General features: G+C 41.5%; 1 protein-coding gene across 1 annotated transcript in view; it reads left to right on the top strand.

Moving 5' to 3' along the window:
• The window catches only part of LOC148034319 (GTP binding protein), a 73,545-nt gene that overhangs the window by 19,003 nt on the left and 28,772 nt on the right, over nucleotides 1-25,770 (top strand). Inside the window, exons 5-9 of the mRNA XM_087679271.1 lie at nucleotides 10,011-10,109; nucleotides 10,216-10,329; nucleotides 10,586-10,650; nucleotides 10,783-10,899; nucleotides 24,039-24,114. Coding sequence (XP_087535397.1) covers nucleotides 10,011-10,109; nucleotides 10,216-10,329; nucleotides 10,586-10,650; nucleotides 10,783-10,899; nucleotides 24,039-24,114 — 471 coding nt within the window. The remainder of the gene's footprint in view (nucleotides 1-10,010; nucleotides 10,110-10,215; nucleotides 10,330-10,585; nucleotides 10,651-10,782; nucleotides 10,900-24,038; nucleotides 24,115-25,770) is intronic.

Below are 25,770 nucleotides of genomic sequence, written 5' to 3'. Positions count from 1 at the left end.
GGAAAAGAAAAATGGGAGGAAGCCATGGATGAAGAAATGGATGCTTTGGAAGCAAATGCTACATGGGAATTGGTACCTTTGCTTAAAGATAAAAATGCAATTGGTTGTAAGTGGGTTTATAAGGTGAAACACAATACAGATGGTTCTGTGAATAGATACAAGGCAAGATTAGTAGTCAAGGGTTATGCACAAACATATGGCATTGATTATGAAGAAACATTCAGTCCGTTTGCAAGGATGGCAACCGTAAGAGCAGTCATTGCTATGGCTGCATCAAAGGGATGGTCTTTACATCAGATGGATGTAAAGAATGCCTTCTTGCATGGTGATTTGCAAGAAGAGGTCTATATGGAGCAGCCACTAGATTATGTGCATGTTGTTCATCCTGAGTTTGTTTGCAGGTTGAAGAAAGCCTTGTATGGCTTGAAGCAAACACCTAGAGCATGGTCTGACAAGATAGGACAGTATCTTGTCACTATTGGCTTTCAGATTTCCAAGGCAGATTTCTCACTTTATGTGAGAAAAACAGAGAAATATAGTATGCTACTTGTTATTTATGTTGATGATTTGATTATCGCGGGTGATAGTGATGAAGATATCCTTCATGTGAAAATGCTATTGAAGCAGAAGTTTGAGATGAAGAATTTGGAAGAGCTGCGTTATTTCTTGGGCATTGAGTTGATTAGATCACCAAGTGAGATACGGCTCTTGCAGAGGCAGTATGGATTGGATATGGTGTTCAAATATGGGATGACAGGCTGTAAGCCTATTTCAGTTCCTTTGGAGCAGAATGTGAAGCTGAGCGCAGATGCAGGTGAGCTTCTGGAAGACCCTACTATGTACAGACGCATAGTAGAAGTTTGATTTATATGACTATTACCAGGCCAAATTTGAGCTATGCTGTTGAATTGGTAAGTCAGTTTATGTAGGCTCCAAGGAAACCGCATTTGGATGCGGCTAGACGCATACTCAGGTATGTGAAGTCCACATTGCAATATGGACTACTTTATGAGACCAGGGTTCAGATACAGTTGTATGGATACACTGATGCTGATTGGGCTGGTAGTATTTCTGATAGACAATCTACTAGTGGATATGTGTTCTCTTTTGGGAGTGTTGCAATCACTTGGAGCAGCAAGAAACAGCCTACAGTTGCCTTGTCGAGCACATAGGCTGAGTACTGGGGTGTAGCAATGGCTGCATGTGAGGTAGCTTGGTTGCATAAGCTACTTTATGATATGCATCAGCCTACAGATGGGCCAGTTGTCATTTATTGTGACAACATGAGTAGTATACACTTGGCAAATAACCCAGTCTATCATGCTAGAACAAAGCACATTGAGGTGCATTATCACTATGTGCGGGAGAGGGTTTTACTAGGTCTTATTGATCTAGTTTATGTCAGCACAGAGGATCAGGTAGCTGACATATTCACGAAGGCATTGGGCGTAGAGAAGCTGCGCAAGTTCAGAGACCTGCTTGGTGTGCAGGAATTGGGATTGAGCTCGAGGGGGAGTGTTGAGATATCGAGCTCCACTTGTGATATGCCAGTGATAGATGACGGAAAGTCAGATAGAAAAAAAGGATGAAAAAGCACGAGTGATTCTTCTCCTCCCAACCACGCCTAGATCAGTGATGGCCCTCTCACTCGGATTCCTTTGCCAGCCGTCAACTTCCTAGAGTCCTACTATTCCTGGACTCTCTTACTCTCTAGGCTCCCCTTAACCCCGTTCGGGCGCCCAAGAGCCCGGACGGTCATTCTCGTGCACGTTCCCCTAGATTTACCTTAATGTGACATTAAATGTCACTTTTAATGTCACATTCCATATTTATGATCTTAATGTGACATTAAATATCACATTTAATGTCACATTTCCTCCTCTTAAGAATCGATTCCGTCCTCGAAAACGATAGTTGGAAGGTCTAACTGTAAATCGGGAAACCTTTTCTTTAAAGTACTTATTCGCTCCCATGTTGAGCTTTCCTCTGAAGAATCTTTCCACTTAACCAAACATTCTTGATAAATAGTATTCCTCGTTCGCCTATTACGAACATTTAATATTTTTTCTGGTTCATGTGGATTAGATTGGTCATAGAATAACTCCTCAATATCATCATTTAAGATGAGATTATCCAAATCACCCAGCTTTTTCCTTAATTTACTTACATGAAAAACTGGATGTATTTTACTACCAGTAGGTAGTTGGAGCTTGTAAGCCAATTCTCCCACCCTTTTAAGTATTATTAAAGGACTACAATACCTTGGTCAAAAGCTTTGGACAGTGTCCCTTTTTCATAGTTTTAGTTTGTTCAGGCACCTTAAGATAGACCAATTCTCCTTCTTCAAAGGAGATGTCTCTTCGGTGAGGATCCGCATATGCTCTAGCTCGATTTTGAGCTTTTTTAATATTTTCTTGAGCAAATTTTAACATACTATTCATATCCTCCAAAAAATCTTTAGTTGCTTGAACCCTTTCCTTATGCAGTCCTACTGCAAAAGGAGCTCTGGGCTGAAATCCATACATTAACATAAATGGACTATATCTAGTGGAAGAGTGCTTGGCACTATTATATGCAAACTCTGCTATCGGCAAATACTCTTCCCAATTAGTTTGCCTTTTACTTACATATGCCCTACGCATATCTTCAAGAATTTGGTTAACCCTTTCAGTTTGCCCATCTGTTTGCGGGTGATCCGCCGTACTCATGCTAAGTTTAGTATCCAATTTCCTAAATACCGCACGTAAAAAATGGCTATCAAATTTTCTATCCCGATCAGAAACTATATTTGCCGGAAGGCCATACAATCGGTATATGTTCTCTACGAACAATCTAGCCAATTCTGGTGTTTTAACATCAGTTGAAGTTGGAATGAACCTAGCCATTTTGGTTAACCTATCCACAATCACCCACACAGAATCGTGCCCCCTCTGTGTTCCAGGTAAAGCAACAATAAAGTCCATGGAGATACTCTCCCATTTTCCCGAAGGAATTTCTAATGGATGGAGAAGTCCTTCCATTTTTAATTTTTCAGCTTTATTAACCTGGCATTTATTACATTTGACCACATAGTCAAGGACGTTCTTATTCATTCCAGGCCAATAGAACTGCCTTTTAATAAGACTATAAGTCTTATTAACTCCTAGATGTCCCGCACTAGGGGTATCATGACACTCAAAGAGTATTTGGCGCCTTATTTCTGTATCTTTCGGGACACATACCCTACCCTTGTAGAGTAAATAGCCATTATCAATGGTAAAATTCTTCCACTTGAATCCAGTTTGAGCAACCCCTAATGCTCCCTTTCCTTGTTGAACATCCTCAGATATTCCTTCCTCAGTAGAAGCACTTTCAGTTGGATTCCCATTTTTTATTGCTTCCCATATGTTGGAATATGCCGGATCAACCTGGCATTTCCCTTTTAAAGATTCAAGCAAGTTGGAAGTGAACTGAGTAAAACTCAATTCATTAATGATGGGCATTCTGCTGAGTGCATTAGCTACTATATTATACTTTCCTTTTCTATAACTGATCTCATAGTCGAACTCTTGGAGAAGTTCGGCCCATCTGGCTTTACGCCTTGTAAATCTGGTTGATCATTAAGCCACTTAATGCTTTCATGATCCGATAAAATCAAAAGTTTGGCACCATACAAATAGTGCCTCCATTTCTTCATTGCATGTACTATTGCATACAGCTCCCTCTCATAAACAGAATAATTCTGTTTTGCACGATCTAATTTCTTGCTTTCAAAAGCAACTGGTCGACCTTCTTGTAATAAGACCGTGCCTATTGCCTTATCATTGGCATCAGCTTCAACCACAAATGGTTTATTGGGATCCACTATTAATAATACTGGAGCTGTAGCAATAGCTACCTTAAGTTTTTGAAAACTTTCATTTTGATCTGTTCCCCAATTAAAACTTTTCCCTTTCCCTTTAAGTTGGTCTTTCATTGGAACAACTATTTTGGCATAATCTCGAATGAATCTACGATAAAATCCAGATAAACCTAGGAAGATCTGCAGCTCTTCCAGGTTCCTTGGAGGTGGCCATTCAATAATTGCCCTTACTTTTTCTGGATCCATGTTGATTCCCTCTTTCGAGATAATATGCCCCAGATATTTGACCTCGTGTGCAAAGAATTTACATTTAGTTTTCTTCGCATAAAGGGAATGTGTTCTTAACAGTTGGAATACTAATTGTAAGTGTTCCAAATGTTCTTCTCTTGATTTACTAAAGATGAAGATATCATCCAAAAAGACTACTACAAAATGTCCTAGATAGGGCCGTAAAACACTATTCATCAGCTTCATAAAAGTAGCTGTGCATTTTAGCTTTATTCTTATTTTTGTGTTAAAGCAAACTCAAAAGCTAAAAGCTTGCTATTTTGTAAATTGGGCTATTATTAAGCATGAAGATAAAATATACATAAAATACATGCTTTGTGGAGCTCTCACACAAGGCATGGGGGGAGATTGCACCCAATTGGTCTCTTGCTCTTGTCGTTCATGCTTTTTACCTTGTAATTTGTGCAAAAAGTAGAGTTCCATTGTTCTTGGGGACCTTACGACATTCACTACGTGAGCATACAGCATTCGATCTGCGCACCATTGACTAACTCCTATTATCATGACAATGAATGAGGTAAGCGTCAAAAATTTCCCATGGCACTACGGCTTTAGCATAATTACTTGTTGATGCCATGACCGCCATAGCTTCCAACATACTTGTTTCATGCCCTCTAGGTTGATGGATGGTTATACATGATTTCTCTTGGGTAGAGACCACACCAAGGCAAACCTCGGTCCATGCCATCGCATTAGAGGATGGGGTAACCACTAACTGGTTACTCTTCTCATCACCTAAATTATTCTCTATAGAGGACTCATGCTCTACATAACTAACTAAGTCCATCAGTAAGTTTTGTGTAGGGAAAGCCAAGGTTTTTCATCCTTGAACAAACCCCATTTTATGGTTAGCTTAGCATACTCCTAATGGAAATTATAAACTTAGGTCCCTTTATAACCTAGATTCGAAGACCGCCACTTATAGGCAGCTCCCAACAGGCGCACCATTGACGGGACCTAAAATGGGCCGGCACTGGCTATGGCACTAGCATCGGACCTCATGCATACGACAAACAATCCCACCACATGGCCTCGCAGGCTAGGAGCGTCTAAAACTCACTTTGCACTAAATGCTTATGACGATTTTGCGTTTGTATCCAATATGTAGTCCAACGTTCATCTTCCCTTCTCCTCAGAGGGAGATTCCATAACATATAGGCATAATGCCTTGTAATACACACATAGAGAAGCACCTCTCGACTGATTGCCGCGGCTCCATTGCGACTCTCCTACACCTCGGGGATTGGCCCCAAGATGCGTCGCTCCAACATATATAACATAACACACAAACTCCTTAGCGTTCTAGGAGATTTTGTGCCTTAATTCTTATTTGGTGATAACTTGATCTTAAATCTATTTTTGTGAAGAATTTTGCCCCTTGCAATTGATCAAAAAGATCTTCCATTCTGGGCATAGGAAATTTATTTTTCACCGTTATTTTATTAAGTGCTCTATAGTCAACAGAAAGTCGCATAGAACCATCTTTTTTCTTTACCAATAAAATTGGTGAAGCCCAAGGTGAATTACTAGGTTGAATAAATCCTTTATCCAGGTAATCCTTAATTTGTCTTTCAACTTCTTGATGCTGTGTTTCACTTAACCTATACGGTGGTTTTGAAATTGGGTGTGTATCCTTATTTATATCAATTGGGTGATTTATATCACCCCTATCTGGTGGAAGGCCACTTGGTAAATCAGAAGGAAATACATCTTTAAAATCATCTAACAAACTATTCAATTCATTATTAACATTCAACTCACAAACATAAGAAAATTGTTGCTTTATATTACAGAAAGTAAAAGTATTATGTACAGGAAAAGACCATAGCATATATACCTCACAAACTTCCTTCTTTATCAGCTTCTGAACTTCAATAGAACACAGCAAAGGATTATCAGATACTTCATGTTCACCTTGAATGACAAAAGTCTTACCATCCCTTTCAAATTCCAGTGTATTATGGTGATAGCTACGTTTTAAGGATGGTTCCAATCCCCATAGCCACTCCCTCCCTAGAGCAATATCAGCTCTTTCCATGTTCATTATTTGGAAATCAAGCTTATCTTTATATCCTTGAATCTCAATTTCCAAATTGGATACCATTGTATCCCATATTTTATTGTCTTGGTCTTGCATCATACGAACAACATATTGATGCTCACTATTTTGTTGGGGAAGTTTCAATTTTTTGACAAGTGCATAATTTATAAAATTATGTGTGGCAGAGTCATCAATCATGACTCTAACCCGTTTTCCAGCTATCAATCCATGTACTCTAAGTAAATCATGTGGCCCAAAAGTAGGCTGCCACATAGAAGTTGACATACAACACTTATGTTGTACATCCATGTGCAAGACCTCTAAAGATTTATACTTTTCATGGCCCTTTAATTCTAAGGTCTGCACTACATGGATTTGTTTTTCTTTTCCCTTGCCCTTGTCCTTATCCTTTCCTTTGTCTTCCCCCTTTTTCTTTTGAGGGCAATTCCAAGTAGCATGGTTAGGGGATAGGCAATTAAAACACAACTTTTCTTTTTTGGCCTTATCAAAGTCATCAGGACTTAACTTTGGCCTCATATATGGTTTCTTTTCAAAAGATTGTTTTTTACCCTTTAAAAATGGCATTTTCCTTTTAAATTTGCCCACAAATTTTGAGGTTTCCAATTCCTTAGACAATTTTGAGGTTTCCAATTCCTTAGACTTGGGCTCCGTATCAGTGAGACTAGTGAGTGTACCTGGACGCATACTATCTTCATAAATTAATGCAAATTTAATTGCCTCTTCCAGCGTCTTGGGTAAACTCCGTTTTACTTCCTTTTTACAGGCTTTATCGAATCCCCTAATGAATCCTCTTGTTTTTTGGAATTCATCTATTCCTTCCAGTTTGAGGATTATCTCACGATATTCCTCCAAATATGTCAGTAGGGGTCTTCCCTTTTGTCTGACATAATCCCAATCTTCCCAATTTATTTCCATTTCATTTTCAGGAAGAAATTCTTTCAAAAAGACGGATTCAAATTGAGCCCAAGTTTCAGGTATTTTATTCGCCTCTTTTAAAGTTCGCCACCACTTATATGCTTTGGGCCCCAAAGTTAAACTAGCCTCCAGTGCTTGGAGATGTGGTGGGGTATTTTTTAATTTATGTAAATCTTTCCATTTTTGGAGGAAATTAAAGATTGTGTCTTTATTCCTATCTTTTTCCTCCCCGTAAAATTGAGGTGGTTTCATATCCTTTAGAACTGGATTATCCCTCAATTTATGGTAAGGTTGGGGTTCCTTAGGATCTCGCATAGTCACATCTAAATCTTTCGATGAAGATGGGACATCCGAGGTTTCTATCTTATTTTTATCTCTTTCCAACAATAAAGTTAATTGAGATTTTATTTCAGTAAGTGTTTGGGTTAAAAATTCCATTTGAACCCCCTGAGTTTGCACACGAGCAGTAAGATCATCGAATTGCTCTCGCGTAGCAAAAAATTCTTCCCATTGTTCTTCTTGTATGTCTGGTTCATGGGGATCTACCATAGGTTGATCCCCGGAACTAGAACTTTCCATTACCCTTTCTTTCCCTTTTTTTGCCATTAATACACTGGAATTGGAAAGCAAAAATAAGAAATTTGCATACAAGATAAAGTACTTCCCTGATTTTTAATGGCAGGCTGTGGTTGCTGGTTTGGAAAGAAATCCGAAGAGTAAGGAACAAATTTTATCGCCCGAAGGAAGTCGGTCACGCAAGAAATGGAGTTTCTTTGCAGAACGACTAGTATTCAGCCCCCTTCTTTAATAATCACGCTGGTCATTAATGTCGCTTTCCTGAATTTGCTTCCTGCTGAACCTGTACTTATGATATAAATACAGTCGAGGCTGAAATTGTGTGTCTTGTTGGTGTGTTCATGGAGAAGCATTCACAGTCAGGCATGGGCAAGATTCGATGGCCCACGATCAGTTTTTTTTTCTTTAAAAAAACACGTAAAACAGAATGGCTACCCCTTTCGATATATTTCGTGGCCAAATTTACACGTCATGTTAACTTTCGTGACGTGTCACGTCACTTCTAACCAGTGACTTACGGGTCGTTACAGGTCCGTCGATTGTTGTCGACGTCTCGTATGACCAGCGACTCCAACGACTTCTTTTCGTGACGTGTCATGTCACTTCTGACCAATGAATTCACGGTCCATCGAACCTTCGACTGAACAGATTGCGGGCGAATCCGTCACTGCTCTTCCGTTGAAGACCTCCAGGAATCCTCACGGCTCTGATACCAATGATAGATGACGGAAAGTCAGATAGAAAAAAACGATGAAAAAGCACGAGTGATTCTTCTCCTCCCAACCACGCCTAGATCAGTGCTGGCCCTCTCACTCGGATTCCTTTGCCAGCCGTCAACTTCCTGGAGTTCTACTATTCCTGGACTCTCTTACTCTCTAGGCTCCCCTTAACCCCGTTCGGGCGCCCAAGAGCCCGGACGGTCATTCTCGTGCACGTTCCCCTAGATTTACCTTAATGTGACATTAAATGTCACTTTTAATGTCACATTCCATATTTATGACCTTAATGTGACATTAAATATCACATTTAATGTCACATTAATATCACAGCCAGGGTAACCGTTGTGCATTTATGTCACCGACTTGTCAGTTGCAGATGCGGTTGGTACACCGCCCATGAATAATAGCTAGATGACAGCTATCCTTATCTACTCTAGTTCGTGGCTCAGTTAGTATGCCACCTTAGTTAGTTGAGTTTGGTTTGAGACCCATATATAGGGTTATTCTATTTCTTTGTACTAGAGTTCTTTTGGCTTACACAACTAAGAAGAGGAAAACTGTTTTCAGCCTCCACCTGTGTGTGTATTCCCCCATTGTGCAAGCAAGAAAGCTACAAGTGAGACTCCTTCCTTCTCTCCCACAATCTTGACAGTCGCAAGGGAGGAGATTAGGGATTGCTAGAACTTGCATAAGAAAACCTTCTAGGCCTTGGTCTAGCCTATCCATGCCATAGGAGAAGTTGGCTTGCCTCCTCGACATGAAACCACCATCCAAGTCACTTTGAAGGGTCGAGGGCGAATGTACCGGTCACCAAAGAATCTAGTGACCTTCTCTACATCAAGCACCATTGTCAGTCGGACAGCATGGTCACCATTGAAGAAGCATCACACCTCTCATATGTGTAGCTTAGAGATGGGGCCACCAAAGCCACCTGAAAGCAGGCACCAAAAGAAGTTGATGAAGCATGCTGGAAACAATCATCCTTTGAAGATGCCTGTAGTGGCATTAAAGAGGTGGAGAGTATGTGTGAAGCTTGGAATAAGGTCGAAGCAGAAGATAAAACATGTGGAGTTGCAACCAAAGGCCAAGCATCCTCAAAGTCAAAAGGAAGCCTTAGAAGCTCAAGCTTAGGCCATACTGAAGAAATATCAAGCCACTGAGATAGAGAAGTCAGAGAGGAATTGATGGCACACAATATGATAATAGAGAATCGAGAGGGTAAGAAATACCTAGGGTACTAATGGTCAACCAGCCCAAAGAACCAAAAAGGTTCAACATTTCAATATAATAGTACAAACAAAGCACAAAGAGATGGGAACAATCGTGTAGAGAGTGTAGTGTATGAACATGACAAATTTCAATTGACACACAAACCGTCTCTTAATCGCAAATATAATGATTACCACCAGCCATAAAGAAACAAAAATCACATGGAGGAAAAGAACGTTGACAGGCTAAAATGTGCTTCGTGTTAGTGCAAACACAGCAGCAGAGCATACATTTATATTGGCTTTGAAATGAGTAGCTTAAATCTTTGCAGGGAGACTGACACTTTGAGATGTGTTCTTTTATTGTACTGTCTATGTATTAAAAACTGATATTGTCTCAGGATATGGAGTTTATGGAGAGAAAAATTGAGGACATAGAAAAGGCTCTAAAGAGGAGTAATGACAAACAGTTGAAACTCGAATTAGAATGCTGCAAAAAGGTACCCAAGTTAAAAATACCAGCCTTGTTACTTCTACTCATTTCAGAAATGATTATATAGAGGGAAACCCTAACTGGCTACTCATGACCAACTTTTCTGGTTTCAGGTTCAAGATGCATTAAAGGAAGGTCATGAAGTGAGGCTTGTTGACTGGAAATCAGCCGACATTGAGTTTTTGAATACCTTCCAGTTGCTAACATCAAAGCCAGTTGTATATTTGGTCAGTCTTTTTGGCTATGCCCTGGATTTTGTGTTTAGCATTTTATGGGTTCCATTGATTGAAGTTTCTCTCTTGGCATTATTGGAGTAGATAATAGTGATTGTGGTGATTAAAAAAGCATTGACACGTTAGCATTGAATATTGTCACTAGCCTTGCATGAATAGGCAGGACTTGTTCCATGTTCTCTTTGCGCAACTACACAGGACTCTCTCCATGTCTACTTACTTTACAGAATCACTCTGTTATCTGATACAGGTGAACGTGACAGAAAAAGATTATCAGAGAAAGAAGAACAAGTGGTTGCCAAAAATTCACAACTGGTTAGTTCTCTGGAACTCCATCTTACTCTCTCTGTAATCTCGTGTGATTAGCATGTCAAGTCTGGTTATTATTTGCTATGAAGATTAATTGGGAAGTGCTTATCCTTTAATAACATACTGGCTTGCTTTTAGGGTCCAGGAGCATGGTGGTGAATCGATTATCCCATTTAGTGGAGTGCTGGAGCAGAAGCTGGCTGACATGCCTCCTGATGAAGCTGCAGCCTACTGCAAAGAAAACCAACTGCAGAGGTAACAAAGAATAAGTTTCTTTCTGACAGTGATCTACCTGGATTTATTTGCATGCAAAGAACTAAGATACAATCAAGCAAGCATTTCTTTTGCTTCGCATACAGCAAACTTGCCAGCTGTTTGTTCTTACACAGGTTATGGTAAAGCTGCACTATTGCTCAGGTTGATAACATTACATTGAAGGTGAAAACGCGTAGGATTAACTTTAGCATAGACATGGACAACTGGATTTTTACTGTAAATTCTCTTAAGCTTTTATACTTGTGTCTTGTTTATATTGTTTACTCCTTGTACATGATAAGGTAATGCTTTCTCTTGTGGGACACACATATGCCTAGTGCTAACAGCCTCTAGTTTACTTTTCTAACCTCCCCTCAGGCTTGTTGGGCTTGCACCTGCAGATTTTGATGGTGTTGTCACTTGCCGGTAAGTAGAGACTGAAGAAACCGCAAGGGTTTGCATTGAGGAAACACAAGAGTGTATGACCATGACAGAAATACAACGACACAAATAGCAACATGCAAAACTCAAACCCTAAATGCAAAACACAAAATGCAAAAACACAAACACAAATAGAGAGAGAAGGAGAATTGTGAAGTGAACGAATCAATTCAGTAAATGAATGTAAGAGTGTACAGAATGCTCAAGGGCAGAGAGATGAGTGTCAGAGAGTGACCTCCACTGAAGACGGATCCCGAGTGCTGTAACCACCAGTAAGAGTGTGTTGAAGGGTTTAAAAGACCAAAATGCAGATCATTAGAAGCGGGAGGATGCCATGCGATAGCGGTGGAGATGCATGAGGATGTCGACGATGGCTGAAATGATCAAATGCAATAGAAGAGCTGTCAACTGGGGCTAGCAATGGTTGTTTGGGGCCAAATGCAGTAGTGGAAGAAGTGCTAGGCAGTAGGCGGCAGTTGGAAGGGTAGTTGCTAGGGGCTGGAGCAGCAGACGGAGTAGTGGCAGCAATCACAAAGGCTGGACAGCCATGTGGAGGAAGGTTGATGGCGAAGATCTTCATGTGAATGCAAAAAACTTGCATAAAAGGGACGAAGATTGAATGAGGGTAGCCAGTCTTTTTATAGATATGGATGGACCCTCCTAAATTAGGGTTTTATAGAAACTCTCTCAAATCACGTACTGATTTTGGGTTTTTCATTAAATAAGCACGTTTTGGGGTTGTTTAAGAGGCTAATCATCATGGAATGCATTTCTTAGCTCAACACCCCCTCTTAGGCCCAAAACACGGCTAGAAAAGAAGGCTAAGCCGGGTTTACACAAGATGTTTCATCCCAAAGTAGCTAGGGCATTGGACAAGGGTGCACGGTGGTTGCCCAGTGGCCTACCAAGACAAGGCGATGGATATCTTATTAAGGGAGTCCAAGTAGTTACCATAGAGAGGATAGGGCAAGGCATTGAACAAAGGGTGTTCGTGTCAAGAAAACGGGTATGCTCTAATACCATGTCAAGAAAATGACACAGACATCAAAGAGACAATAGGGTTTGCGGGGAGAAACACTGAGTGTGTACGGCAAACATTGAGAGAGAAGAGAACTCAGAAACACAAGAAAAACAAGGTGATGATACATTGAATCATGCTATGAGAAGAAAAGCTAATGCAACGGAGCCAAAGCTTAGAAAATAACTGTATTGTCCGGTTTGAATCAGGTTGCAACACATGTGGGAAATCTGCACAGTGAAGGGAGAAAAATGCAGTCCTCTGAGCAGTGGGCTATGGAAGTAATCACTAGAAGGTGAATAACAATTGCCGAGGGAGTGAATGGTAGTTCTCTGATGTCGTCAGGGATGAAGAAGATGAGTAAAGGGAGTGAACCGTAGCCCTTGAATGCTAGAAAGATGGCGTGGGCAGCAAATGCAAATCCGAGAGTTTGTTAGAGCATTCAAATGCATGGAGAGCAGCCTAGATGTTGATGCTAGGGGATGGATAATGATGCTAGATGAAGGAATAACCATGGGGAGGGCAAATGTAGCTTGTGAAGATCGGTCAACCCAAAAACGTTGGTATCTGGGGCTTCAAAAATTGAGGCTAGACATGGGGTGATACCAGGCAAGAAGATGTTGACTTTAGGTTTGTGAAGGTAATGTTAGATGTGGAGCAGGTCTCCAAGCAGCTAAATGCAAATCTGGTGAAGCCTAAAGGGAGTGGTGAAGGTAATGTTAGATGTGGAGCAGGTCTCCAAGCAGCTAAGTGCAAATCTGGTGAAGCCTAAAGGGAGTGGAAGAGGTTGCCAACTATGGAGGATTGACACCAAGGTAGGAGTGTTGTTGCCAACAATTTGATGATAATGCCAATAGGGTGGAGTCTCCAACAAATGCAGGACTTGAGTGATGGGATCTGGGGCTTCAAAAATTGAGGCTAGACATGGGGTGATACCAGGCAAGAAGATGTTGACTTTAGGTTGGTGAAGGTAATGTTAGATGTGGAGCAGGTCTCCAAGCAGCTAAATGCAATTCTGGTGAAGCCTAAAGGGAGTGGAAGAGGTTGCCAACTATGGAGGATTGACACCAAGGTAGGAGTGTTGTTGCCAACAATTTGATGATGATGCCAGTAGGGTGGAGCCTCCAACAAATGCAAGACTTGAGTGATGGGACATGGCGTCTGAAGGAGAAGAGGGAGGGTGACCACGAATTGTGATGTCCTCTAGTAGGGGTATGGCGTTTGAAGGAGAAGAGGAAGGTAAGTTGTCTAGGATGCCACACCATGGTGTGTGTGCCCACTGAAAAAATGGCTAGAATGTGGACACTACTCCTTTTTGGGATTGCTAGTGCAAAACCCTAAATGAAGTGTGTGAATGGAAGAAGTGGCTTCTCAATAGCTCGTCGGTTGCTCAATGGCCTACCAAGTCCTGCAAAGGTGGATGGAACCACAATGAACTATGTGTTTTTCTCTTTGGGTTTTTAAAATATATAAATATAAAGGTGTTTGGAGAGATGGTTGGCGGTCAATTAAGTAATTGTATCATATGGGAGAATGAGAAGGGGTGGTTAGGTCTAACCCATCACAAAATAAACAAGCTACCCATATGCTCGAGGGTGTCGATGATGAGGGAAGTGGTGATGGTGTGGTGTAAGAACCTTTGGGGGAGATAGCTCAGGGTTCGCCTAGGGGTGCTTTGCACAATGAGATGCAAAGGATGCTACATGTTGAGAATGCTTATGTAGTGCCAGTTGGACAATATCCCTCTTGGAAAAATTGATCACTCGGCGAAGCACCCTTTACAAAGATGATAACACCATGCAATGTAAAGGAGAAGGCACAATAGGAGGGAAAAGGCCGATGTCGAAGACAAGTGACGAAACCGAGAGAATACCAAGAAGGGTAGTAACCCCCACAATCGTGGATGTCGATGCCGAAGAAGGAAGAGGAGCCAGATGTTGATCGTTGCCAATAGCAGGGCTTTGCTAATGAAATCCTTGATAAGGTGGTGAGGTAATCCTAGATGGAGGTGAATGTGAAGTGGATGTGTAGAGTGCAATGGAATCAGTACTAATAGACCAATATGCTAATCCTTTAGGAATAGTGGAAGATATAGGCTGTTGAGGCTATCTGCATGCTACATGTCTAGTAGCCATTGGGGTAGATGGAGCAGATAGTGCAGTAGCGAGAGGTGTAACCAGATTGGATTGGCTAGTCGGAGTGGAGGTAGTCGTAGGAGTTTGCCGCGGTTTTCTAGGTGGAAGACCTTTTTGCTTTGGTACAACACTTCTTATCCACATGGCTCGACTTGTAGCAATGTATGCAAAACCTTTTTTTCTTAGGGAGTTGTTGCGAAATGGGTTTTGTTTCTTTGGTTCCATTTGAGGAAGAGGCATCACCCTTTGATTGGATTACCTTGGCATCTTGTGAGTTTTTGCAAGTGTTGGTTTTTCCTCTCAAAGAAGAGGTAACCAACCCCCTTTGCTCAAAAGTAAGGCCATGTGGAGGCTTTCTTGTGGACTTGATTGTGCAGCCGTGTGTACCACAAGAATTAACACTCAAACTTATAGAGGGCCGGCAATCTGCATAGTGAGATAATGTACTGGATAAAATGGAGGTATTTGTCAGGTAACTTGTTCAAGAAAAACGTGACTTTGAGGAGCTTGTAGTGGCAAATTCCGCGTGAGTAATTGTTGATATTCAGCCAACTTGTTGACTTTCAGATTATCCCCTTTCTTAATGGAAAACTTATGAAGCTCAAAATCAAGATTGATACATCAAGTGCGATCTCATGCCACATAGCGGCAAATGAGATGACTCCCTCGCTTAGATGCGAGGAGAAAATGTTGTAATTGACAGTGGAACTCAGGAAGCAATCCCTACATTAACTCAACATTGGTTGTGGCATTGTGGGCTTTCCATTGAGGGATGAGATTAGGGTGAGCTGATCGAGGGTTTGGTATAGGCTTTAGATCAACGACGAGGTTCCAAAGTCCTTGAGATTGAAGCACTTGTTACATGAAGTTTGACCAAGTGGTGAAATTTGACCCATTAAAACGAGTCTTATCCGTGAAGAGGCATTCTTGGCCATTACAGCAGGAGTGATAGTGCTATGAGATGGATAAGGTGTGGAATACAGGTAGGGTGGATAAGGAGGATAGGGTGGGGGAGTGGCGTACACTTGGGAAGTAGTTCTAGAGTGCCCTCCATGCATGTGAGAAGTGTGCACAGTGGATTTAAATGTGTGTATGGGCTGATTGGGTATGGACATGGTAATCACATGAGGAGCCTATGGTGGAGGGATAGGGACATGTGGAGCACAGGATTGGAATCCTTGCGTAGGAGTGACTCAAGGGATGTGAGATGACACACCATAAGCAGAGGATGGAAATCCGTGTGTTTGAGAGGTTACAGGAGGTGGGTGATTGGGGGTAGAAAGGGGGATGCCCATCATAGTTGTCCTAGTGCGAAATGATATACTCACTAGTGGCGAGATGGAGGGAATAGTGACAAAGGATGGAATGCCCTGTAACAAGGCCCCATGGTGCAAAGAGGCTTAAGGGTAAGTGGACGATATAGTGTTAAAGGGTGGCATTCTCCCTAACAATGTATCATGATGTGAAGGGGTACGAAAGTGCACGTATGGAATGGAGAATGAGAATGTGCTTGGAGCGGAAACAAAGGTTCCAACTCCGAATGTGGAGGATGCGGATGTGGAGTGTAATTCAAAGGTTTGGAATGAAGAGGCGAGGAAATTGATGTGTGGTGGGATGGGAGGGATTTGAGAAAAGTGGTTTACATGCTCAAATGAAGCGGAAGATGTAGATATACGTGATGAAGGATGCTTGCTTTGAGATCCCCCTCCATGGATGTTTTTATTCAAAAAATCATCCAGATCTTGCACAACAAAAGGTGAAACAGAAGAGAGTTTTGATTCATATGGCTCATAGTGATTGTGCAAACCTGACATTGGGCCTGGCTGAAATGAAGAAGATGGGCCACTAGTTGTCTTGAATGTTGTATGTCCTCCATGATTTGAGAGGTGGCCAGTCTCACCAACCAGCTTGGATGGTGTAGCAACATTGGTAGGAGGGGTGTAAGATCGACTATATGTGATGTTCAAGTACACTTTAAACTCCTTTGTCATGAGACTAAAATTTGGAATAGGAGAAAATAAAGAAGGTGAAGGTGAAGGTGGGGTGTCGTCTTCCTCACCAAGTCCATAATGCTTGCTTAGGGCCTCCAATGATGTCGAAGCTTGATAAGACATTATGGGGTCCTGAAAAGAAGGTGACCGAGACATTGTGATTTGGTTACGAGTCGATCGTGTCTCACACAAAACCTAGCACTCTACAATATCTGTAGGATACTCTTTACAAGAGCATCTAATCTGATACCATGTGAAGGAACCGCTAGGATTTGCATTAGAGTGTATGACCACGATAGAAACACAAAGACACAGATAGTGACATACAAAACTCAAACCCTAAATATCAAACACAAAACGCAAAACACAAAACTCAAAAAAACAAAAACACAAACACAAATAGAGAGAAGGAGAACCCTGAAGTGAATGAAACAATGCAGTTAATGCGCATAAGAGTGTGCAGAATGCTCAAGGGCAGAGCGGTGAGTGTCGAAGAGTGACGTGCACCAAAGAAGAATCTCGAGTGCTGTAACTGTTAGCAATCGTGTCTTGTGTGGTCATCTCTTGCTTGTGAGCCTCAGTTTGAGTTAGACGAGGACATTAGGAGCTTTGACATTGTCTTTGTTTGTCATTGTGTTTTAGACACATTAGATTGAGGGCACATTAGCATATTTCTCTTTGTGCACTTTTGACTATTTTTTAGGGGTTTGACTACATTAGGGTTTTCCCTCTTTTTCGCCTATATATAGGCGGCTTGTCCTCCCACTTTCATAATCCATTATTCATCATATTTCCTTTGTGATCAGCCAGCCCTCCTCATTCTCTCATCCCCTTGCTTTTGTTTGCCACCCACATCGATGCATAGAGCTGCATGTTGGGGCTGACTGTTGCAGCCTTGTACCTTCAATCATTGCAGTGATATTGTTGCTTCTCTCTGCGTTCTCTTTGTATTCACTGTCCTCTATCTGTTGTGCACTCTCACATGGTATCAGAGCCACGCATGGGAGCGGGAGATCTCGAAGAGGAGCGTGCTGTCCACGACAAAACTAGATGGGCGCCATCCACGTGTTGCAGTCCTTGTGTTTGACATTCAACAGTGTAGGGCAGCCTATCTCCAGCCCCATAGTAGGCTTGGTTTGACATGAACATTTTGCATTTTGCACGAGGGTGCTTCTTCCCAGGTTGGGCAGCCATTAATTAGTGCTGAGCAGCATTACAGCAGCTTGGGCAGCCTGTTTACAAGCAGCCAGACTTGCATTTTCAACAGGGCGGCCACTCTTCTTACGTGGGCGGCATCAACACAGCATGGATGGCCTTCAGACGAGGTGGACATATTACTGACCTGGGCGGCCTATTTCAGGCTTGGGAAGCAGCTTCTTGGCTCAACAAGCGAGTTTTGCTGTGTTTCATATTGGATAGATTCTTTTGACCTAAACATCATATTTCATATGAGCAGCTTCCATTGTAGGCCAACAAGTGAGTTTTGCTGTGTTTCATATTAGACAGATTCTTTTGACCTAAACATCATATGTCATCTGAGTGGCCTCCATTGCGGGCCAACATCCAGGCAGATTTGCATTTACTACATGGACTCGCTTTCCGGGCACTCCTGGTCCTTGATGAGTCCCTGGATTGGTTGTGTTTACAGGTTGAAGACCTATTTTCCTTTGCATTTAGTGCTCCCTCTCTCTACTTGCATTGTGTGTTCCCTTCGGCATCGGATACTCCTCGTCTACCTTGCCCCAGTCAGTCTTTTTCTATACCATGGCTTGACAGACCCCAATTATCTTGAGGACATCTCTTATTTTGGTTGTCTTTATTTGTGTGGCAACATCTTCTTTGTTTTCTTGTAGATACTTTATTGAAGGACATTTATGGTGGCCGACGTGTATGCTATGGGGGATTGTGTGGTTTGAGATCATTTTGACCGAGCACCATCTTATTACTCTTTCTTGTTATATTCTTTCGGCGCTTCTAGTTCCTGATTGGCATATTGATGGCATCTCTTGAGCACATGCTAGTCCTACCCTCGCTCTCGGCAGTAGACAAGTTGGATGGGACAAACTATCCTGTATAGTTGTGCCTCATGGAGTGTCGCCTCGATGATTGTGACCTTTGGGATTTTGTTACAGTCCCTATACCTCAACCTACTGTGGATTCTCATGATGGTGTAACTGTGGATTCGCAGATTTATGGGATTGGTTGAATGCCAGAGCTAGCTCTTTTCTCTAATTGAGTTGTATAGATTCTGTGCTCATACATGTTTGTATCTATACCGCTACAGAGATTTAAAGAAGATCGACATCTCTCTTTCAGATGTAGACATTTGGGCATCAAGCATCTCTTGAGTTGAAGCTCCAATAGCTTTTTGTCGTAGATTCCCCTATGATGAGGGATCACATCCACAAGATGGAGGAAATTTAGAATGAGCTTTTATTCCTTGGTACAAACATTTCTTTAAAGAACCTAGCTGTGACACTCCTTTCACATCTTTTGTCACCGACAAATGATGTGTTCTACATCAATCTTCTCACTTCTCGTAGTTAGGAAACTCTTACATGGGAGGAGCTAGTCCTATTGGTGCTTGAGCAAAACGTGTGTCACAGTGAGACAGATTCTTGTAGAGCCTGTGCATATGGTTGTGCTTATGCGACTTTATCTGCAGGTATAGGACAAGCCGAGCAAAAGAAAGGGACGAGGAAGAAGTTGGAGTCATCTTTCGACTTTGATACAACTTTTGTGGGGAAGCGTAGAGGATATCTCACATGTCCTCATTGTGAGAAAACCTCGCATCTCGAGGAAAAGTGTTGGAGAGTATACCCTTACCTTCGTTTGGGAGTGAGGGTGGATCTACAGCTAATGGCACCTTCAATAGTTCTTTGCCATCTTCTCATAGTTGGGTTCGAGGCTTGGCTTACCCATCCTCGAGTGGAGTTTTCAAGAGTGATCTGTTTGAGACTTCTTTGTTTCCTTAGCCCTTTGGTGACCTTCCGTTTGATCAGATTTTTCTATGGAGAGGGGCTCTTGCTCCTTGACTGACTTTCTTCGTTGATGGACTACATCGGCATTAGCACTCTTTCTACCACCCTCTGATTTGCATCTCCTTTGGCCTTTTGCCACATCCAGAATCTAAGAGAGGGTGCTAGCACTTGTGTGTCTTGTGTGGTCATCTCCTACACGCGAGCCTTAGTTTGAATGAGACGAGGACATTAGGAGCTTTGACATTGTCTTTGTTTGTTATTTTGTGTGTTTTAGATACTTTAGATGGAGGGCACATTAATGCATTTCTTTTTGTGCACTTTGGCTATTTTTTAGGGGTTTGACCACATTCAAGGTTTGATCACATTTAGGGTTTTCCCTCTTTTTTTCTTATATATTGGTGGCCTACCCATTTCTTTTTGTGCACTTTTGGCAAATTTTTAGGGGTTTGACCACATTAGGGTTTTTCCTCTTTTTCGCCTATATATAGGTGGTCTACCCTCCCACTTTCATCATCCATTATCCATCATTGATCCTTTGTGATCATCCAGACCTCCTCATTCTCTCATCCCCTTGCTATCGTTTGCCGTCCACATTGACGAGTAGAGTTGCGTATTGGGGCCAACTGTTGTGGCCTTGTATCTTCAGCCATTGTAGTCACATTATTCCTTCTCTCTCTTGCATTCCCTTTGTCTCCTTCTCTTTGTGTTCACTTTCCTTTTTCCGTTTCACACTTAAAGTAACCACGAGTAGGAGTATCTTAAAGGGTGTAAAAGACCAAAATGCAGATCACTGGAAGCAATAGGATGCCTAGTGACTACCCTTTTAGTTTTCCCCTGTTGTTGAAGAAGGTGACTAAGACATTGTGATTTGGTTACGAGTTGTTCATGTGCCTCGCACATTACCGAGCACTCTATAATATCTGTAGGATACTCTTTACAAGAGCCCTAGTTTTGATGCTATGTGAAGAAATCACTAGGGTTTGCATCGAGGAAACACAAGAGTGTACGACCATGGCAGACACACAAAGACACAGATAGTGATGTGCAAAACTCAAACGCAAAATGCAAAACTCAAAATGCAAAAATACAAACACAAATAGAGAGAGAAGGAGAACTTTGGAGGGAATGAATCAATGCAATAATTGAATGCAAGAGTGTATAGAATGCTCAAGGGCAGAGTGGTGAGCATCGGAGAGTGGTGTCCACTGAAGATGGGTCCCAAGTGCTGTAACCATGAGTAGGAGTGTGTTGAAGGCTGTGAAAGACCAAAAGACAGATCATCGGAAGTAGTAGGATGCTCGGGGACAGCAGTGGAGATGCACAAGGATGCTGGCGATGGCTGAAACTACCAAATGCAGCAGAAGAGGGGTCAGCTAGGGCTGGTGATGGCTGTCTGGGGTCAAACGCAGCAGTGGAAGAAGTGCTAGGCAGCAAGGGGTAGCTAGAAGGGCAGTCGCCAGGGGCTGGAGTAGCAGACGGAGTGACGGCAACAGTCACAAAGACTGGACAGCCATGTGGAGGAAGGTTGATGGCGAAGATCTTCACGTCAACGTGAAAAACTTGCATAAAAGGAATGAAGATTGAATAGGGGCAGCTTTTCTATTTATAGACGTGGATGGACCCTCCCAAATTAGGGTTTCATAGAAGCTCCCTTAAGTTGCACACCGATTTTGCATTTTCATTAAGTACACATGTTTTGGGGCTATTTAAGAGGCTAATCAGCATGGAATGCAATTCTTAGCTTAAGAGGGACTCTTGTAGGTTCCTCGATTGGTGCTTTTTACATTATGATTCCATTAGCTTCTATGGTGGCTATTCTAGGCTAGAATAAGACACCCATCAAGCATCTTTGTTTCAGATCCTTCCTTATTTGATCAATAGTTTCCATCAATTCTTTTGACCTTGGCATATAATTTGTTGTCTCCCTCTTTGACGAAGGTTCCTAGACCATGGGTACATTATTGTTCAAATTTTTGGAAATTAAGAGTGGTTCTAGGTAATCTGTTTAATGGTCAAAGTGTAGTTGAGTTGTGGTCTCCTTCAGATTCAGAACCTTGCCATGTAGGCAGTAGGCCACAGTTGGATGAGAGCTAGATTATAGCAAATCAGGGCTGGTTTTGGAGTGTTCTACCCTCCTAGGCAGTCTACGTAGGAGGCACTTTTGTTCAAACCATTTTTTACAACTTGATGCTCTAGATGCTTGTGTGTTTTATTTGGATGCCTTAGACTTCCTAAAGATTGCAATTGGAGCATTTTTAGAGAGTCTCCAAGTGCCAGGTGGACAACATTATTTGAAATTCCAATCATGGAGATCAAAAAGATACTAGCACTCAATGTGGATTGAATATGTATATGCTCATTGTGCTAGCATGTGGTTACCAAGAATTGAAAGAGAGGAAGCAAGACAATGTGAGAAAGACGAGTGACACAATGATAGAGATAAAAAAGCATATTTTTGTTTATTCATGAGATGCTTGCTATATAGGCTCAATACATCAACTAAGACCCAAGCGTTCCTTAACATCACAAGTGAGGTGGATGCCACTCCTCACCAAATCCTCTAACTAAGATTTTACCTATTAAGGCTCTCTTTTCCACCACAGTAGAGCTAGTTCTCATGCCCTTTTCCATGCCTAACGTTTAGTGCTAGTTCCTATGTTTTTAGACTATAGCAATACAGTGAAGGTCCATGTAATTTCAACACCTTCCCATGGTCCAAGCATGACATCTCTTTTGTTTATGTGGACTTAGGCTGAGTTTACATCAATTTTCAAATGGAAGTACTTGAGCTTTACATCTTACCTATCAAACTACTATTTCAAGAAAGCTTTGAGTTTGACATCTTGGCTGCTAAGCTACTATTCCAAGTCAAATTTGTGGCATTTTGGATCATTCATTAACCTGAAATCGGGGCTCTTTCAGCAAGGATTGAAGTGCAGCTACATCGTCCCCAAAGTTGGGGTATTTGGGATGTGAAAATTCCACCTAGATTTGGGATATTTTCAGCAAGAAATGCAAGCTGAAATGCGGTTAAGTTTGGGGCATTTGGGATCTGAAACTACCTTCAAATTTGGGGCGTTTTCAGCAAAGGAATTCGGGCTGGGATACCTTGAATTTGGTGGCTGAAATATCCCGGAAGTTGGGCATTTTCTGCAAGGGAATGCAAGCTGAAATAACCCCAAATTTGGGGCATTTTCACCAAAACATATGCATGCTGAAATTTGGGCTGCATTTGTGTGCAATTTCTTTGAGGTTTATTGGAATATTTGTCACTTTTTGCAATTTATGTAACTGGGAATTCGGATTTGCAGGTTTGATATTGTCATGGAAGCATTGATATCGATGGGATCTTCATCATCCTTAGTAGGTACTTTGTGAACAACTAGACAAAGTCGAAGCACTACTTGGCCATGGTGGGATGAGGTAGATGCAGGGGTGCCTTTTGTCCATAGACCATAGTCTCCTCCAACTCCCCTTTGTAGCCGAGACAAATGGGAGTTGTTCCTCAAAGAGGACTACTCACAAAGTGAGAGACTTGGGTGCAATCGGGGGTTAAGACGGTGTCAGACCAAAGGTTTCCTTTGTGTCTTTTGAGTTCTTCAAGGACCTCTTGTGTGACTTGGCAATTGGTTAGCCAAAGTAGGGGGAAGGTATTGCAAAGGGAGCATCAAGAAACTTAGCTAAGAAAGGAAAGTGGGGCTAGAGATGTGTGAAGGGGTGGAGAAGCATCACAAAGCCTTGCAAGTACAAGACAATGGCGGTGGGTAGAGAAAAGGCTGTAGGTGGTGATGGTAGAATTGGTGGATGCACACGGGAGGGTGTGAGTAGGTTGGTGGTAGAGAGGGTGCAAATTGACAAGCATGTGGTACATGTGATGATGTGGCAATTGGGCACCAAAACATTTTGGTATGTGAGCTTGCTTGGATTTAGATTGTGCCTCCATTTGATTGTATTCATATTTTTTCATTGTCCACTAGCTTAATATCTCTATTTCCATTAGTTTCTCTTTGAAGAAGAGTTTAAGTCCTATTAATGAGACTCCTTGGAACGAAATATCCCAAGGCAAAATGCAAAAATAGAGTAGCCTTGTAAGGGACTTCCATATTTCAAATTATGTAATAGGGAGAAGTCTATTACGACAAGGGCAAGTCTATTACAAAGCTTGAATAAGTAACCAGTTGGATGGTCTATAATGTAGGTAAAAAAGAAGAAGGTGACAAAATCACAGCCTGAGAAAAGCTTCTCTCCTCCTCCTTGTAGTCTTTGAACTGTCATGGATCCTCTTCCATTTGTTCGTAGAGAGTATGTACAATCTTTATCTAGATCCTAGAGAGTTTGGAGTTTTTTTTTCCTTTGTCCATCTAAAGCTATATTAGAACTTCTAGTTAGTTGTTTCATTTCCTCATGTATTTCTTTGTGATGTGCAAGATAGTTCAATAGATGGTATGCCAAATCTATCATACATTTAAGAAGATGTGCACAATGGTTTAAATGTATTTATGGGGAGTTTGCATTTTTTCCTATGTACTAAAAGTATTGCTAACACAACGTTTTTGTCTTCTTCTTATATCAGTGCACTCCCAAAGATAATCAAGACAGGCTTCAGTGCTATTAATTTGATCTATTTTTTCACAGCAGGTCCAGATGAGGTAAGTCTTTGCCCTTTTTCCCTAGCTTTTACGTGTTGTGATTAGCTTGTGTTTCTTATATAAAACATTTGTGTTAACTCGTCATCCAATATCCCTTATCAAGCATTGTAGTATGAAGTCTAATAGATAGGGCTTCTCTTTGTCTCAATCACTCTTCCTCCCCTCTAAACCCAAGAAAGAAAGAGAAAATGAAAATTGTATTAATTACGTCAAAAGGTTTAAATAATCTATGAGACTTGGAAAGTTACATATATGTTGATTAGTAATGTTGTCGTCATGATAAATAAAGGAAATGAATTATGAAACTAATGTTTATGACTATCTCAAGTGCTTTAAAGAAAAGAGGGGAGACACCACTCTAGTACCAATGGATGTCTCCCAATATCCCTCATTAAGCATTGTTGTATGAAGTCTAAGGTATAGGAGTTAAAATAGTGATGTGGTTGGCTCCTAAAGTGGATGGGGTGTTTGCAGCATTGGATCTTTAGAGCCTGAGCTAGTATCACCCCCTTGGAGTGGGCTTTTGGTCAAGGATGGATGAATTCATTTTGGCAAGGGGTTTGAAGAAGTGGTTGGTACTCTTTGTGGGTCATGCTGCAGACTGCAAGGACTCATGTATAGAAGCGCTAAGAGGAAGAGCTCAAAATATCTTTGATCAAGGAACTTCAAGGTCTGAGAGCGTGGCCCAAAGGGAAAAGCAATGAAATCTTTGTTGGCGTTCACAAGAAGCTAGCATCTGCAAATGCAATGATCCTTTATTGCGTGTGAAGATATTGTGGGCTTGCACTCAGAAAACACAGAACGTACGAAGATGACAAAACTCAATAACTTGGACAATGACACAAAAATCCTAAGAAAAAGGAAGGTTAACTTTGAAGTAAATGAATGAATGCTGTAAATGAATGGAAGATTGTATGGAATGCTTAAAGATAGAGTTGCTGAACAGTTGATGACTATTATGGGCATAGGTTGAGGGAGTAGTCGTAGTGTGACGTCCAATGGAGACGGATCCCGAGTGCTATAAACCATTAGTCAAAGTAGACAGGCAGCAAAATGCAGCTTGTCTGAGTGTATGTTAGGTTGACGGGGGCATCTAAGTGTAGAGTGGTTGCAACCAGCCTTCCTTCTCGGAGAGGGTAGTAATGACATGATTAATTAACAATTACAACAAGCATGAAATTCATATAAACTGAAAATGCAAATGTTATTGCTTAGTCTTGGACAATGGACAACATGTGGGCCCCAAAAGTGGTGCCTCTTGTGGTATTTCTTTATCTTGAATTGAATTTGAATGGAATACAATGAGATTTCCTACTCTACCATTGCCACGTTGTCATACATGACCAATGAGCCTTCAAACCAATTTTCCCTTATGCAACTTCAATTGTACTCTTTGGGTGACAAATTGGGCCCTGAATGTTTGTTGGCTAAATGGCTACTCGAATCTTTTGAAATTGCCCCAATTTTAGTGACTAAAATTCAAGTCTCTAAGAACTCAAAATTTTGAGCGTGCTTCTTGAGGTGATTGTCAAACCCTCATTTTAGTGACTAAAATTCAAGTCTCTAAGAACTCAAATTTTTGAGCATGCTTCTTGAGGTGATTGTCAAACCCTCATTTTTGTTGTGAATTAGGGTTTGTAGTAGAGATTAGTCAAA

This window comes from Lygodium microphyllum, chromosome 6 (genome assembly GCF_053477565.2).
Source record: "Lygodium microphyllum isolate KBCC chromosome 6, Lygodium_microphyllum_v1.1.10, whole genome shotgun sequence".
NCBI classification, from domain to species: Eukaryota; Viridiplantae; Streptophyta; class Polypodiopsida; order Schizaeales; family Lygodiaceae; genus Lygodium; species Lygodium microphyllum.
Note: the sequence above shows the minus strand (reverse complement) of the source record. Positions and strands in the feature narration are given on the sequence as shown.